This window comes from Amblyomma mixtum, chromosome 8, assembly GCF_055824585.1.
Source record: "Amblyomma mixtum isolate Tamu chromosome 8, ASM5582458v1, whole genome shotgun sequence".
Taxonomy (NCBI): Eukaryota; Metazoa; Arthropoda; class Arachnida; order Ixodida; family Ixodidae; genus Amblyomma; species Amblyomma mixtum.
Genome location: NC_143019.1, coordinates 38,125,945 through 38,138,300, shown reverse-complemented (window position 1 = coordinate 38,138,300; position 12,356 = coordinate 38,125,945). Strand labels below are relative to the sequence as shown.

The window sequence follows — 12,356 nt, the reverse complement described above, 5'->3', positions numbered from 1 at the left end:
TGGATCATTACTGGCGATTTTAACGCCCACCATTTGCTATGGGGAAGCACCAGAATTAACGCCAAAGGAAGGCGTCTGGCGTTATTTGCTTCCGACAATGATCTGTATGTTATGAATGACGGCAGTCCGACATACCTGCGCGGCTGTCACTACAGCAGCTGCCTGGACCTGACATTAGTTTCAAGGTCGTTGCACCGGAGTGTTCGCTGGTTTTGTGATGTGGAGACCCATGGAAGTGACCACATTCCTACCTACCTCAAAATAAACGGCCTTGTTGCGTCCACCCCAGCCCAACTCGCGCGAATCGACTGGGGCAGTATTTCGAAAACATAAGGAGGAGACGAGCAAAGAAGCCCTCACTGGCAGGCTGGAGCACACTATAGCTAATGCTATGAACGTTGCGAGATGTCACATCACGTCCTCAAGAATACGCAGTGATTTCGATATTGAACTAGAACGCCTGCGTGCTCTTCGGCGGCGAGCAGAAAAGCGATACAGACGAACCAAGTGCTTAAATGATCTACGGGAGGCGAGACGTACGCAGAAAAAAATCAAACGAAGATTGGATCAGCTGGCGAACCAGCGCTGGAGGTCCTTTTGTCAGCACTTGGATCCCCGCAAGCCCATGTCCCTCATATGGCGTACTGTGCGGGGCCTTCGTACGCTTCCGCAACAAAGACAACCATTCTATGCGTTGGCTGTCTACCAAGATCGACAGCAGTCTGAAGTAGCAACGGACTACTGCAGAAAAATTGCTGGTGTACCAACTGCTTCGAATTCCCGGCGTGTTCCTCCTGCCTCACGGGTCTCAGCCATGGATGTCCTTTTTTCTCGCGAGGAACTCGACGCTGCTCTTGCAGGATGTCGGCGTTCGTCTTCACCAGGGCCAGATGGAATCACATATGCTGCGCTGTCCCACCTTGGCCACGACGCGCGAGAAGAGCTCCTCAAACGTTACAACGACTCTTAGCTCGACGGTGCTGTTCCTCAAGAATGGAGATCGAGTCGATTGATACCCCTACTAAAACCAGGGAAATCTCCATTCGAGTTCTCATCGTATAGGCCAATAGCTTTGGCCAGTTGCGTAGGAAAGGTCATGGAGAAAATGATTTTGTCGCGCCTTGAGTGGTACCTCGAACACTACAAAATATACCCCGACGCTATGGCCGGCTTCAGGCGGGGTCGCTCCTCTATTGACAACGTCGTTGACCTCGTATCCACGGTTCAACAACAGAAGCACTTGAAACGTTTGTCAGTGGCACTCTTTCTGGATGTAAAAGGTGCCTACGACAACGTGACCCATGAGGCCATCCTTGACGCGCTGGAAACTGTGGGCATCGGTGGTCGGATGTTTGCGTGGATAGAGAGCTATCTGTCCAAAAGATCATTTTTTATCCAATGTGATGATGGCCCGACGCCTGCGCATTACACCTACCGTGGCGTGCCCCAGGGCGGTGTCCTTAGCTCTACATTGTTTAATCTGACTCTCATCGCCCTCCCTGAGAACCTCCCCAACACCGTCCAGGTGCGTATGTACGCCGATGATATCTGCATTTGGGCCTCCTCTGTGACGCGTCCCCAGGTGCGGGCAAGACTTCAGCGGGCAGCATCGATCACTTCTTCCTATCTCCAGAAGAAAGGTCTCAGCGTTTCACCGGAAAAGTGCGCGCTAGTGGCATTTACACGTAAATGTATGACTCCATATCCGGTACGCATCGACGGTCAAGTCATTTCTTACAGCAAATCTCATCGTTTCCTAGGGATCCTGATCGACCGCAATTTATCATGGAGCCCGCATTGCACTCTACTAAAAAAAAAGCTAGCATCTATCGCTCATTTACTTCGATTTCTGGGAGGAAAATCATGGGGCTCGTCGGTCCAGTCAATGCTGGAGTTGTACAGAGCTCTATTTGTGGGATGCTTGCGGTACAGTACACCTGTACTCTCAAACACGTGCAAAACTAACATGCGTGCCCTCCAGTCAGTGCAGGGTCAGGCCCTTCGCACATGCCTAGGTCTCCCTCGGAGCGCATCAACACTGGGTAGCATTGCACTCGCCAAAGACCACCCGATCTCTACTTATATTGTCCTAGACTGCTTGCGAATGCACATACGTCATATGTCAAGGATTCCACAGCATCACCTTGCGCCTTTGCCACTGCAGAGACCACATTCTGCATTTGCGAAGGTGATAACGACGAAACAGTCGTCGATCCCACAACAGTTCACCCCGGCAGCACTACCTCCCTCTCCTCTGTGGTGTACGCGGCTCCCATGTGTGCGCCTTGCTATTCCGGGGATAGCGAAGAAGTCAAATTTATCGACGCCAGCCATTAAGCAACTGACACTGTCCATGCTCCACTTCGAATATTTTGACCGTACTCACGTCTATACGGATGGATCAGTAACCTCTACTAGTTCTGCTTGCGCTGTGGTCGTTCCTGCGCGACAGACTCAAATTCACCAACAAATTTCGCATCGGACTACCTCTACTGGAGCAGAGTTGGCCGCGCTTCTTGCGGCGGTACAGTATATCTCACAACAATCACCTCAAAAATGGGCTGTTTTCTGTGATTCAAAAGCTGCCCTACAATGTCTTCAATCTGCCTTGAGACATAGCGACCATGAGCAACTTATAGCGGAGATACGATATCTGCATCACCAGGCAATCGAACAAGACCATGAAATCATCTTCCAGTGGGTACCAGGCCATAGCGGCATTGTTGTAACGCTTTAGCTGACGATGCTGCTCGATCGGCTCGGCGTTCACAAACGCTTATTCCCATCTCATCTCAATGGCTGACTCTCCTGCGTGTGGCCAGTGTGGTTGTGACGAGACGATCAGCCACCTCCTCTGTGACTGCCCTCGTTTTGAGCGAGAGCGCGGTTGCCTAGTTGCTTCTCTGCTCCGCTTGGACTCGCGTCCTTTAACAGAGTCTAACGTTCTGGGGCCTTGGACACAACCTTCCAGACAACGTAAAGCGGTGAAAGCGCTCCTGAATTTCCTAAGGGACTCGGGGTTGCATTCCCGCCTATAATCTTTATGTTTTCAGTGCGCGCCCTCTGTCCCTGTGACATAGAGGTCGATGGACACTTGACAGACTCATTTCTTTGCCGCTCTTTTTCCTTTTTTCCCCTTTGTTCCCCTCCCCAAGTGTAGGGTAGCCAACTGGGCATCGCCTGGTTAACCTCCCTACCTTTCCGTCCTTTTCTCTCTCTCTCTCTCTCTCTCTATGCGGCATGGATGGAGTCAGGCAGAGTTGTGCTATTGAAAGTTAGTACAATATGTTTGGTCTTGATTTCAGCATTGTTTCTCCGGATGGTTATTCATCGGGCTGCTATTACTCCCTGTTCGGCTAGTTCTTCTTCCATTTCCGCATCGGTACTCTGTAGGAGTTCATATTCAGATATGACGCCCTTTGAGTGGTTCAGGGTGCGGTGCGGGGTTACCTGTATGCTCATTTCTCCAAGATTCTGTAATGACATCAGTTTGGTGCTCTGTTCTTTTGTGTTTATTTCTACAAGGAGGTCTCCGGTTCGTTGCTTTTTTGCTTTGTAGTCTTTGCCTACACAACTTTTTAGGGTGTTGGCGATGACAAATGCAGATAGGTTGGCTACCGGTACATTAGTGTTTGAGTGAAGCATAAAAAACTTCGCAAACGTTTCTGGCTTCTGTGGACTCAGTTTCTTCACATCGGTGCGACCCCTTTTCGGGGGTCGATCAGATTTTTTTTGCAGCTTTTTCCATACGGCATGTATAAACTAAGGGTTCCTGATACTTTGTCGCCTCTGATTCACCCTTATACACAGAGGAAGGTCCCGGGACTCCCCGCCTGGTAGACAGACGAGGAGCCCATCGGCCGAGGATTGACCACTTCCTCGACCGCCACCGTTCAAGGTTTCTTCCCTCCACCTTTCAACCTATCGCCACGGTACGGATGACAGCTTCGGTACGGGGACTAAGGGTCCGTGGTGGCGCCAAGCACCAACACCTCGTTACACAAGGTGCCCTTGCGGGCTGCCCTTTAAGGGTAACGGAGTGGATTCCAAGAGAAGGCAAACGTAGCAGGGGGCGGAAAGTTAGATGGGCGGATGAGATTAAGAAGCTTGCGGGGATACGGTGGCCGCAACTGGCAAAGGACATCGTAGATGAAATCAAGAGGAATAAATGGGCCCTAAGCGGAGCCGCGGTGGCTCAGTGGCCCTCCCTTGCCTGGCGCATACTGCAATTTAGCTGCCGATGCGAAGATCCAGCTTCACGCAACCTGATTTGGGCATACGGTCACCAGGGACTCCAGGGAAACGAACAGGCCGATCAGGCCGCTTGCGCACTCTCTCCCCGGGCTATCTCCCTGTCCTTGGAAGCCTACTCCGAATCAGACAATCTGGCCCTTACATTCAAACAAATCACCGATTACTACAAGGAGGAGCACCGGCACTACCCGACCCCTTATAAGAGACTGGACGCGCTGACGAGCGCCTCCTCATCAAAACTCTAACACTGTACTGTGCCCGGCGGGGCTTAAGTATTTCAACACATCCTTTGACGGCGCGTGCCAGCTCTGTGGGGAGGTGGTTGACACCTCCCGCATGGTTTGGGAGTGCCCATCTATTCCCCCCCCCGCCTCAACCCCACCAGAGAGGACTGGGAGGCGGTCCTGTTCGGCTGTCAAGACCTCAAGACCCAAAAAAGGTCTCGGTTCAACGGACGAGGATGGCGTTGCTTGCCAATGCGATTACGGAATAGGGGCTTCACCTAGTATTGTGAGGGGAAGGTGCCAATAGGGCCCTACCCCAATCACATCTCTGTAATTGTTTAATTGTTGATAAATGTTTTTCGCCACCGCCACGACGGCCCCTCTTCCTTTCTTCTACCAAATTCTTCACCATAGTACTCGCGACGGCGATCCAACTCATCGCTCAATCATATGGGTCCCCGGCCACCAAGGCATGCCATGTAACGAAGCCGCCCATGAGGTAGCCCGCGCACTCACTCACCGGGCACCAGGCATTCCTTGGGAGGACCTTAACCCAGATCACAGCCCTCTTATTTCTTCTCAAGACTTTGCTGAGCACTAACGTGCCGCACGCCGGCGCTACCCGGTTCCTATGAAGGGACTGGGTAAAGCTGGCGAACGAACTCTCCTCAGGCTCTTTACAAACATTAAAAACACCCTGCTGTGTCCGGCGGTTCTCAAGCACTTTAATCCTTTTTGGAAGGCCGCTGCTCATTTTGTGAGGAGGTGGCCGACACCTTCCACATGGTTTGGGCATGCATGAAAAATCCTTCTCTCCCCCCATCACCCCTTCCCCTACCCGCGAGGACTGGGGGGCGGCCCTGCCCGGCTGCCAGGAACTATCCGCCCAACAGGGCCTGGTTCGGAGGACGTGCGCAGTGGTCCTGACCAACGAGATCCCGGAATTAGGGAGTCCGCCAAGTATTGCAAGGGGCGAGACCCACTAGGAGCCTCTCAGGGGCAAGCACCTCTCTGTAAATATTGTAAGGGAAGACTTCACGTAAGACGTTTATTCTAGCCCTTTCGCCAGAGACGTCTTCCAAGCGAACAGCCTCAAGCGATGACGATGGGAATCTTCAGGTGAAAGAGAATGAAGTCGCAGCCAGAGAGGCGACGACGACGAAGGCGAATAAATTGCTTCCAATATAGCCGAATAAATGCTTTTCACCACCACCACCCCCTTTCTTTTTTCACTCCCTCCTTTATCCCTTTCCCTACGGCGCGGTTAGGGTGTCCGCCGAGATATGTGCGACAATTACTGCGTCATTTCCTTTCCTCAAAACCAATTTTCATTTTCAGGGAATGTAATGCGAAGGCAAGATAACCACTGATCTTTCAGGGTAACGGAGCGGATTCCAAAGGAAACCAAACACAGCAGGGGGGGAGGGGGGGGGGGGGGCATAAAGTTGGGTGAGAGGATGAGATTAAGAAGATTGCGGGGATACGGGTGCCGCAGCTGGCAAAAAGAAAGGGTTATTAGATAGAGAGACACGGGAGAGGTCTTTGCCCAGCAGTTGGCGTAGTCAGGCTGATGATGATCAGGAGGAAGTAGGTTGCTACAAAAAACTGAATCGATTCGTTCTAAACCCCCTCTACACACTTAACAGAACGCACGTGCCTCTAAAGTGAGTATTAGGAAACTTGCTTAATTTGATGCTTAACTAATTAAACAGAATTTTAAAGATACACTGAGGAGCGCCACACGACGGGAAACAATATGTCTTTGGTTGCACCCAGATCCGATTCACCACTTTTTTTTAATCACTGGTTCAAGTTACGTGAAACACCCTGTACAGCAAGCTTGCCAAAATGTAAATAGACGAGGAGGGAGAGTATAGCCTAGGATGTGATCATAGATGTATTATTCTGCATATGCGTGCCCTGATCAAAAGAGAAATGTATAAAACACAAAAAAAAAAACGAAAGCAAAATTCAACGTCCAACAAATAGCGCTAATAGCAGCAGGCGTTGAGAAAGCATAAGATTAACGCCCCATGGAAAAGTGGAATTGTAATTAGAACTACTCAGCAGTATGGAAATGGAACAAGCAAAGTTACAAACCGCTGGGAAGGAAAGAGGAAACCACGAGGCTGACGCAATAAGGAATTTAAGGACGTCATTGAACAACTACGGGTGGCTTCAGGGAAACAGAGAGGAAGGAATAGACCGAAAATGGGAATCTTATCGATGATAGAAACTGCTTGTATAGGTCCTCGTCCAGAGTAAAATAAAGTAATCCCCTGATCGCGCAGCTAAAGGTGGGCCAAGGAAATTTTGGAACCATATAAGTTATTTGGGTAAAAAAAAAGCGAAGCGCAAGAGGAGGGTGCACGCTGCTGCAGGTACCGCAGAAGCCCGCAGCAACCACACAGACTTTTTTTTTTATACTGGACGTTTTGTTTCATGAACGTTTATGAAACAAAACGTCCAGTAAAAAAAAGAAAGCGTGCGTGGTATCTTTCGGATGTCTTGTCCACGTGTCCTTGCTGTGGCCTTCCTCGGTACCTACAGCAGTGTGCCGACCGATATAGAAATATAAAGGAACAGTCGGGGACAAAAGTCTCCGGACCACGTGTTCCTCAAACAAAGCTTATAGCTCTACTATCAGACAGCAGCTGGAGACCGCACTTGTGGAGATGAAAGAACAAAAATTTAACTTTTGCCTCCACAAGGGTGGTCCCCAGCCGCCGACTATTAGCAAAGCTATCGGCTTCGTTAGAGGAACACGTGGTCCGGAGACTTTTGTCCCCGACTGTACCTTCATTAAACAAAGTTATAAGTCGGAGTCCCTCCTGTCTTCATGTTCACGATATGGGCTATGCCTTAGTTAATGTCTCCGAAGGTTTTAATCGCCTGAGGTTCTTTAACGTGCACTGACATCGCACAGCACATGGGCCTCTAGCATGTCGCCTCCGTGGAAACGTGATCGCCGCGGGATCGAACCAGCGTCTTTTGGGCCCAGCGGCCACAGCGCCGGCTTTCGTCATGTTGATGTCTTGTAATTTTGCAGTAGAAGCGTGTGAACTAAACAGTGCAGAACGAATTGGTGGTAAGTGCTGCTTCGCTAGCCAGTTAACCATTACTGTGGGCACTTCGTTTTCGCAGTTTGTACGTGTCTTCGTCTATGGTCCCCAAAGCGACAAAGCGAATAATTTGTTCCAGTGAACCATGCCGGCAGCCGCCGAACAACGTGCAAAACCCGACCAAAAAGGCGGGGAGAACACGATACCAGGAACCACCCTGATGGCCACCATTGGACGCTAGGGCCTAACCTTCTTGTAAGCTTTCCGCGTATAATGAGGCCATTACGTTCATTCACTTCATAAGCGGTTACAAGCCACATTATTTTTTTTTTAGCCTCCAGCAGCAAGGAATTCTTGTTCCGCGGAATCAATGCAAGGATGAGCCTGATTGTAAGGGAAAACGTTTCCGTGGGGCCGTCGCTATCTCCAAACGATTCTGCAATGTCTCTGCGCGTCGTCAACAGTCAGCGCGAAATCCGCGTTCCTTTCCACCCCCCCCCCCCCCTCTCTGATTATGATGTTCATCCTGTCTCACAAAAGTAACTGCTTGGGCGCTGTCACCCTCGAAAAAGAAGCTAGGCCTCTTTCTCCTCACATCATGGCGCCTTGTGTTTCGCAATACACTCCAGAATGCGTGTGGTGCGGAGAGATAGCCACCCTCTACCACTTCACATTGGGCTGTCGGGCGAGCCCGATAGAGCCCAAAATTACAAACCCGTCAGTCGAGCAGCGGGAGGAGCTTCTGTCCAGCTCCGACCCGCAAGATCAGCTTGCGCTGGTTGAGCGGGCCAAGGAGGCAGCAAGAACCAATGGGACCCTGTACCTAGGAACACCACCTGCTGCTCAAGACCCCAACCCCTAAACCCCGTCCCATTTTGCGGAATGAAGTTTATACTACTACTCCATAATGCTCACAGTTGAGCAGTCATAGAAAATGCAGTTCGAAATTCCCACTGACGAGCATGATTGGTCCGTTCATATACCGAACATCATTGCCTTGAGATATATTATAAACACCCTGGCTACAACACAACTGTGGGAGTGTGGGGAGCGCAGGTACTTTGTGCAGCCAAGTCAAGTTTGCAATTTCCACAATCCTGCTGCTTCTACAGACCATCTCGTTGACGCTGCGGCATTGTCGCACGGAATGCAATAAGTGACGTGCTCACCGTGTGCCGGTCCTCGGAGACGGTGAGCTCTGCCGTCCAAAGATTCTCGTGTACGTAGAAAACGTGTCCTGCACCTCCTGTCATCCAACCTCGTGTCTGCCTACAGTCGTGACCTGCGCAAATTCGTTATGGGGGTTTGAAACTGTAGCCCATTGTCAACTTTCGTCACGGTTAGCCCGGTGCCTGCTACGGTTCTCTTCAGGTATTTTCTTTGTTCTTTTCTGTTTCTGGAATTTTTTTCTCTTTTTATACATGCGATCAATTAGCATGCCACTATAGGGACCTTAGAAGACAGGAGTAGTGCGATGTTTAGGGAAATCCCCCACGGTGAAGTAGATTTATAATAAGGAAGTAATTACTAAATAACAGCCATACGGCGTCACTGCTGAATTGCAGTGACGCCTGACATCGCACCCAATTACTCAATCATTCTCAGTATTTTCGCAGCGTATCCGTGACTCACGCATCATTCCAATGTGTCATCACTAATTTCACTTGCAACTAGTTCAGCAGGCCCCGGGGTTCCAAATACTAACACAGCACCCAGTCGTCCGCGTAGTTCATGTATATGTAGTTTCGCACACGGATCCTCGCCTTTTTTTTTCCCCTGATGTGTCACCTCCTTGCTTTTGCACTGCGCGTATATCTTCTACTATAGCGCGCTTGCAGCAGTGCACAGGTGCCAAACAACATGTAAAGCAAGACTGCAAGCATGACCGGTCCTTCAAATATACCAAATGCAACTGATCTTTTATAATTCATGAACATCATGGCCACAATACAACTGTGACAGTAAGGGGAGTTCATATACTCTAGACATCCAAAAAAAGTTCGCTTTCCTTAGTCCTGCTCCTGCGGACTATGCATTTAGGTGGTTCCGCAGCATTTTAGCTTTGGCTGAATTGCGCGATGTGCTCACCGTGTGCAGGTTCTCGGAGACGGTGAGCTCTGCCGCCCAAGGCTTCAGGCGCAGCGGCGTGGACAACTTCTCCTGTTCCTCCGGTCATCCAGCCCCGCGCTCGGGTACAGCACGGACCTGCACAAATTTGTTACCAGGGGGGGGGGGGGGGGGGGGAGTAAGGGAATTAAGGGCAAGATAAGAAAAGATCCAGGCAACCCCTGGATCAGCTTCAGCTTTTATAAGGTGACAGTGCTACATGCTGTGTTCAGTTTAACGTCCCCAAACTGCTCATGAGCTATGAAAGACACCGCAGTGAAGATCTTCACAATAATCTGGACCACCCGACGTTTTAACGCGCCCGGACAGTGCACAGCCCATGGCTGCTGTTGCATTTTGCCTTAGCCCTGTGGTAAGGGTGTTCGGCTACTGAGCCGGAGGACTGGGGTTCAATGCCGAAGAATGCCACTGTCTTCACACTAGAACAGCTTATGAAGGGAATATTGGAAGCCATCATATTGCTGAATTATTGTAATGAAAATCATGGTGGCGGATGGAAAAGCATGGTGGAGGGTAGAGCAGCACGACCTTGGGAGAGCGCCCAGGGCTACTTAGTCGGCCAGCTGTGCCGATCCCAGCCAGGCACGCTAGGTGGATTTTGCGAGAAGTATAGGTATTGGGAGGGCGATAAGACAATGGAAGTGGCATTGTCCTATGTCGGCGTATGGAAGGGGGCAGTTTCTATAGGACGAGTCGGAACGCGCCCGAAAAAACTACAACGGGACTCCAGAGAGCAGTGGGCCCAAATTAATTTTTCGGGGGATGGGGATGCGAGTAACGGAGGGGATGAGGTCGAGAGAAGGAAGTGTGTGCAAGCGAGAGTAGCACATGTTCCGTGATTTGCTTATTTTAGAGGAGGGCTTCGCCCTCCGAGGGTGCACTTGACTAGAGGATCGCAGGTGTCCTCCATAACCACCGCAATAAAATTGCAGTACGGAAGGATGTCAGACAGGGAGGCACTATATTTCCAATGCTATTCACCGCCTAGTTGCTGGAGGTATTCGGAGACCTAGATTGGGAACGGTTGGGGATAACAGTTGCGAGCATCCAGTCTACCCTTCGACCGCCCTAGGCGGCGCATATCCTGCCGAACTCTCTCAAGTGGCCTACAGCGACCCTTACCCTCCCGGCTCTCTCGGGGTTGGCAGAGAAGAAAGCTGGGAAGCAGCATCCACATCGTCACGTGGTTGACCCTCCTTTCCCCCTCGTGTATTCGGCGGCCGCACGGGCAGCCCACCACGGGGAGAGAGTTGAAGGAGCCATGAGACAACGCGTGACGGGATGGACGGGATGGACGGAGCCATGAGACAAACGCGGCTTTTCCAGGTGACATCGAGCTTTCCCCGTGCCCGTTTCCTGCTGCCTGCGCTACCGAGGGCGGTTATCGTATTTTGGAATCAACCCAAATAAACGATTTTCCTGCGGGCTATACCTCGGTGTGTTGGTCCTGTCGACCTCCACAGTGTAATCGGGGCTAGCGGAGTGGCATTGGTCCTGAGTGCTCGCTGTGTCGTCCTTAACATAAACAGAACCCTTTTCGTTAGCCTCCTCGTTTCTGCCTCGTATGTGACTACTGGTGGGATACAGCTGCTGTACAGTTATTTCTTCAGGTATAATAATGGGTGGAAAATGATCCATTCCGCGTGGGTTGTCCAGAAGATCTCATTTAACATCATTAAAAGGTGATGGTGAACTAAACGATAAATCTAAACTGCTAATTTTTGCAGTTTTTATGGAGCAGTACATGGGCTTTCCTGAATTCAGTAGGCACACATTACTGCGCAGAATAAAATCTTCTAAAATGCGACCTCTGGGATTAGTTTCTCCACTTCCCCAGAAAGAGGAGTTGTCCGACTAACAGATATGGCTCTGGTAGCTTTTCTAGAAGTGTTTCTAAGCATCTGAGGTCGAGGTTTCCATTAGCGACCTCAAGGTCGGATACCGGCTTCAAAAAAATCAAAAATAAATAGAACAAATTTGAGTAGGCAAATAAAAATCTATCGACCGAGAATCATGTGAGAAGCTTGGTAACAACTAGTTACGGCACCTTAGATATGTGGTGTACTGTGATCGAAGGAGACCGTTTTGATCCAGAGGCAAGTCATTTTGCTCGTTTCGATGAGTGGCGCTCCAGCTTGGCCTAAATGCCGAAAATGGCCGCAAAAGCAGCAAGCCATACAACCTCTAATGTTGCGTACCACTTTTTGCACCCGACATTGTATACACTATTAAAAGTATACGCAAGAAGAAAAGCCGGTATTCTGGCATGAGAGCTCGGAGCGTTTATGTATGGCTTCTATATCGACAGCAACTAATACCGCTTTTTAAGGTCGCTTTTGAGGGATATTTGATGATACGTGTTATATTACCGGTTTGATAAAAAACACAATTATGAGCAAACATACAAATTTTGCAGGACACACGCGACAGGAATAACGCTCATTGAGGCACGACAGAACCAAGTTGTATTCATTTATATGTATTTGTAAGCGGCTTCGTTGTATATTTGGCTGTTATTTTTTATTATTTATCACAAATGTCTACTTTCTTTAAATTACACTCGTGAAAACAGGTAGGCCACAACGGCGCATAGGTTGGAATGCGCGTTTTTTACATCGGCTCGCCCGTCAAAGTCCACCTGAGCGAAACCTCTCGCTTCTCTGCAAGGCATCTGAAGCCCCTGCAAAAC

General features: G+C 50.0%; 1 protein-coding gene across 2 annotated transcripts in view; it reads right to left on the bottom strand.

Moving 5' to 3' along the window:
- The window catches only part of LOC149332130 (uncharacterized), a 75,660-nt gene extending 65,411 nt beyond the window's left edge, over positions 1-10,249 (bottom strand). For both annotated transcript variants that reach the window (XM_089557082.1, XM_089557083.1), the window contains exons 1-2: positions 9,629-10,249; positions 8,710-8,822 (exon numbers count right to left, since the gene is read on the bottom strand). In XM_089557082.1, the coding sequence (XP_089413208.1) occupies positions 8,710-8,822; positions 9,629-9,716 (201 nt within the window). In that variant the 5' untranslated portion in view covers positions 9,717-10,249. The remainder of the gene's footprint in view (positions 1-8,709; positions 8,823-9,628) is intronic.
- Between the last annotated feature and the right edge of the window lie 2,107 nt (positions 10,250-12,356).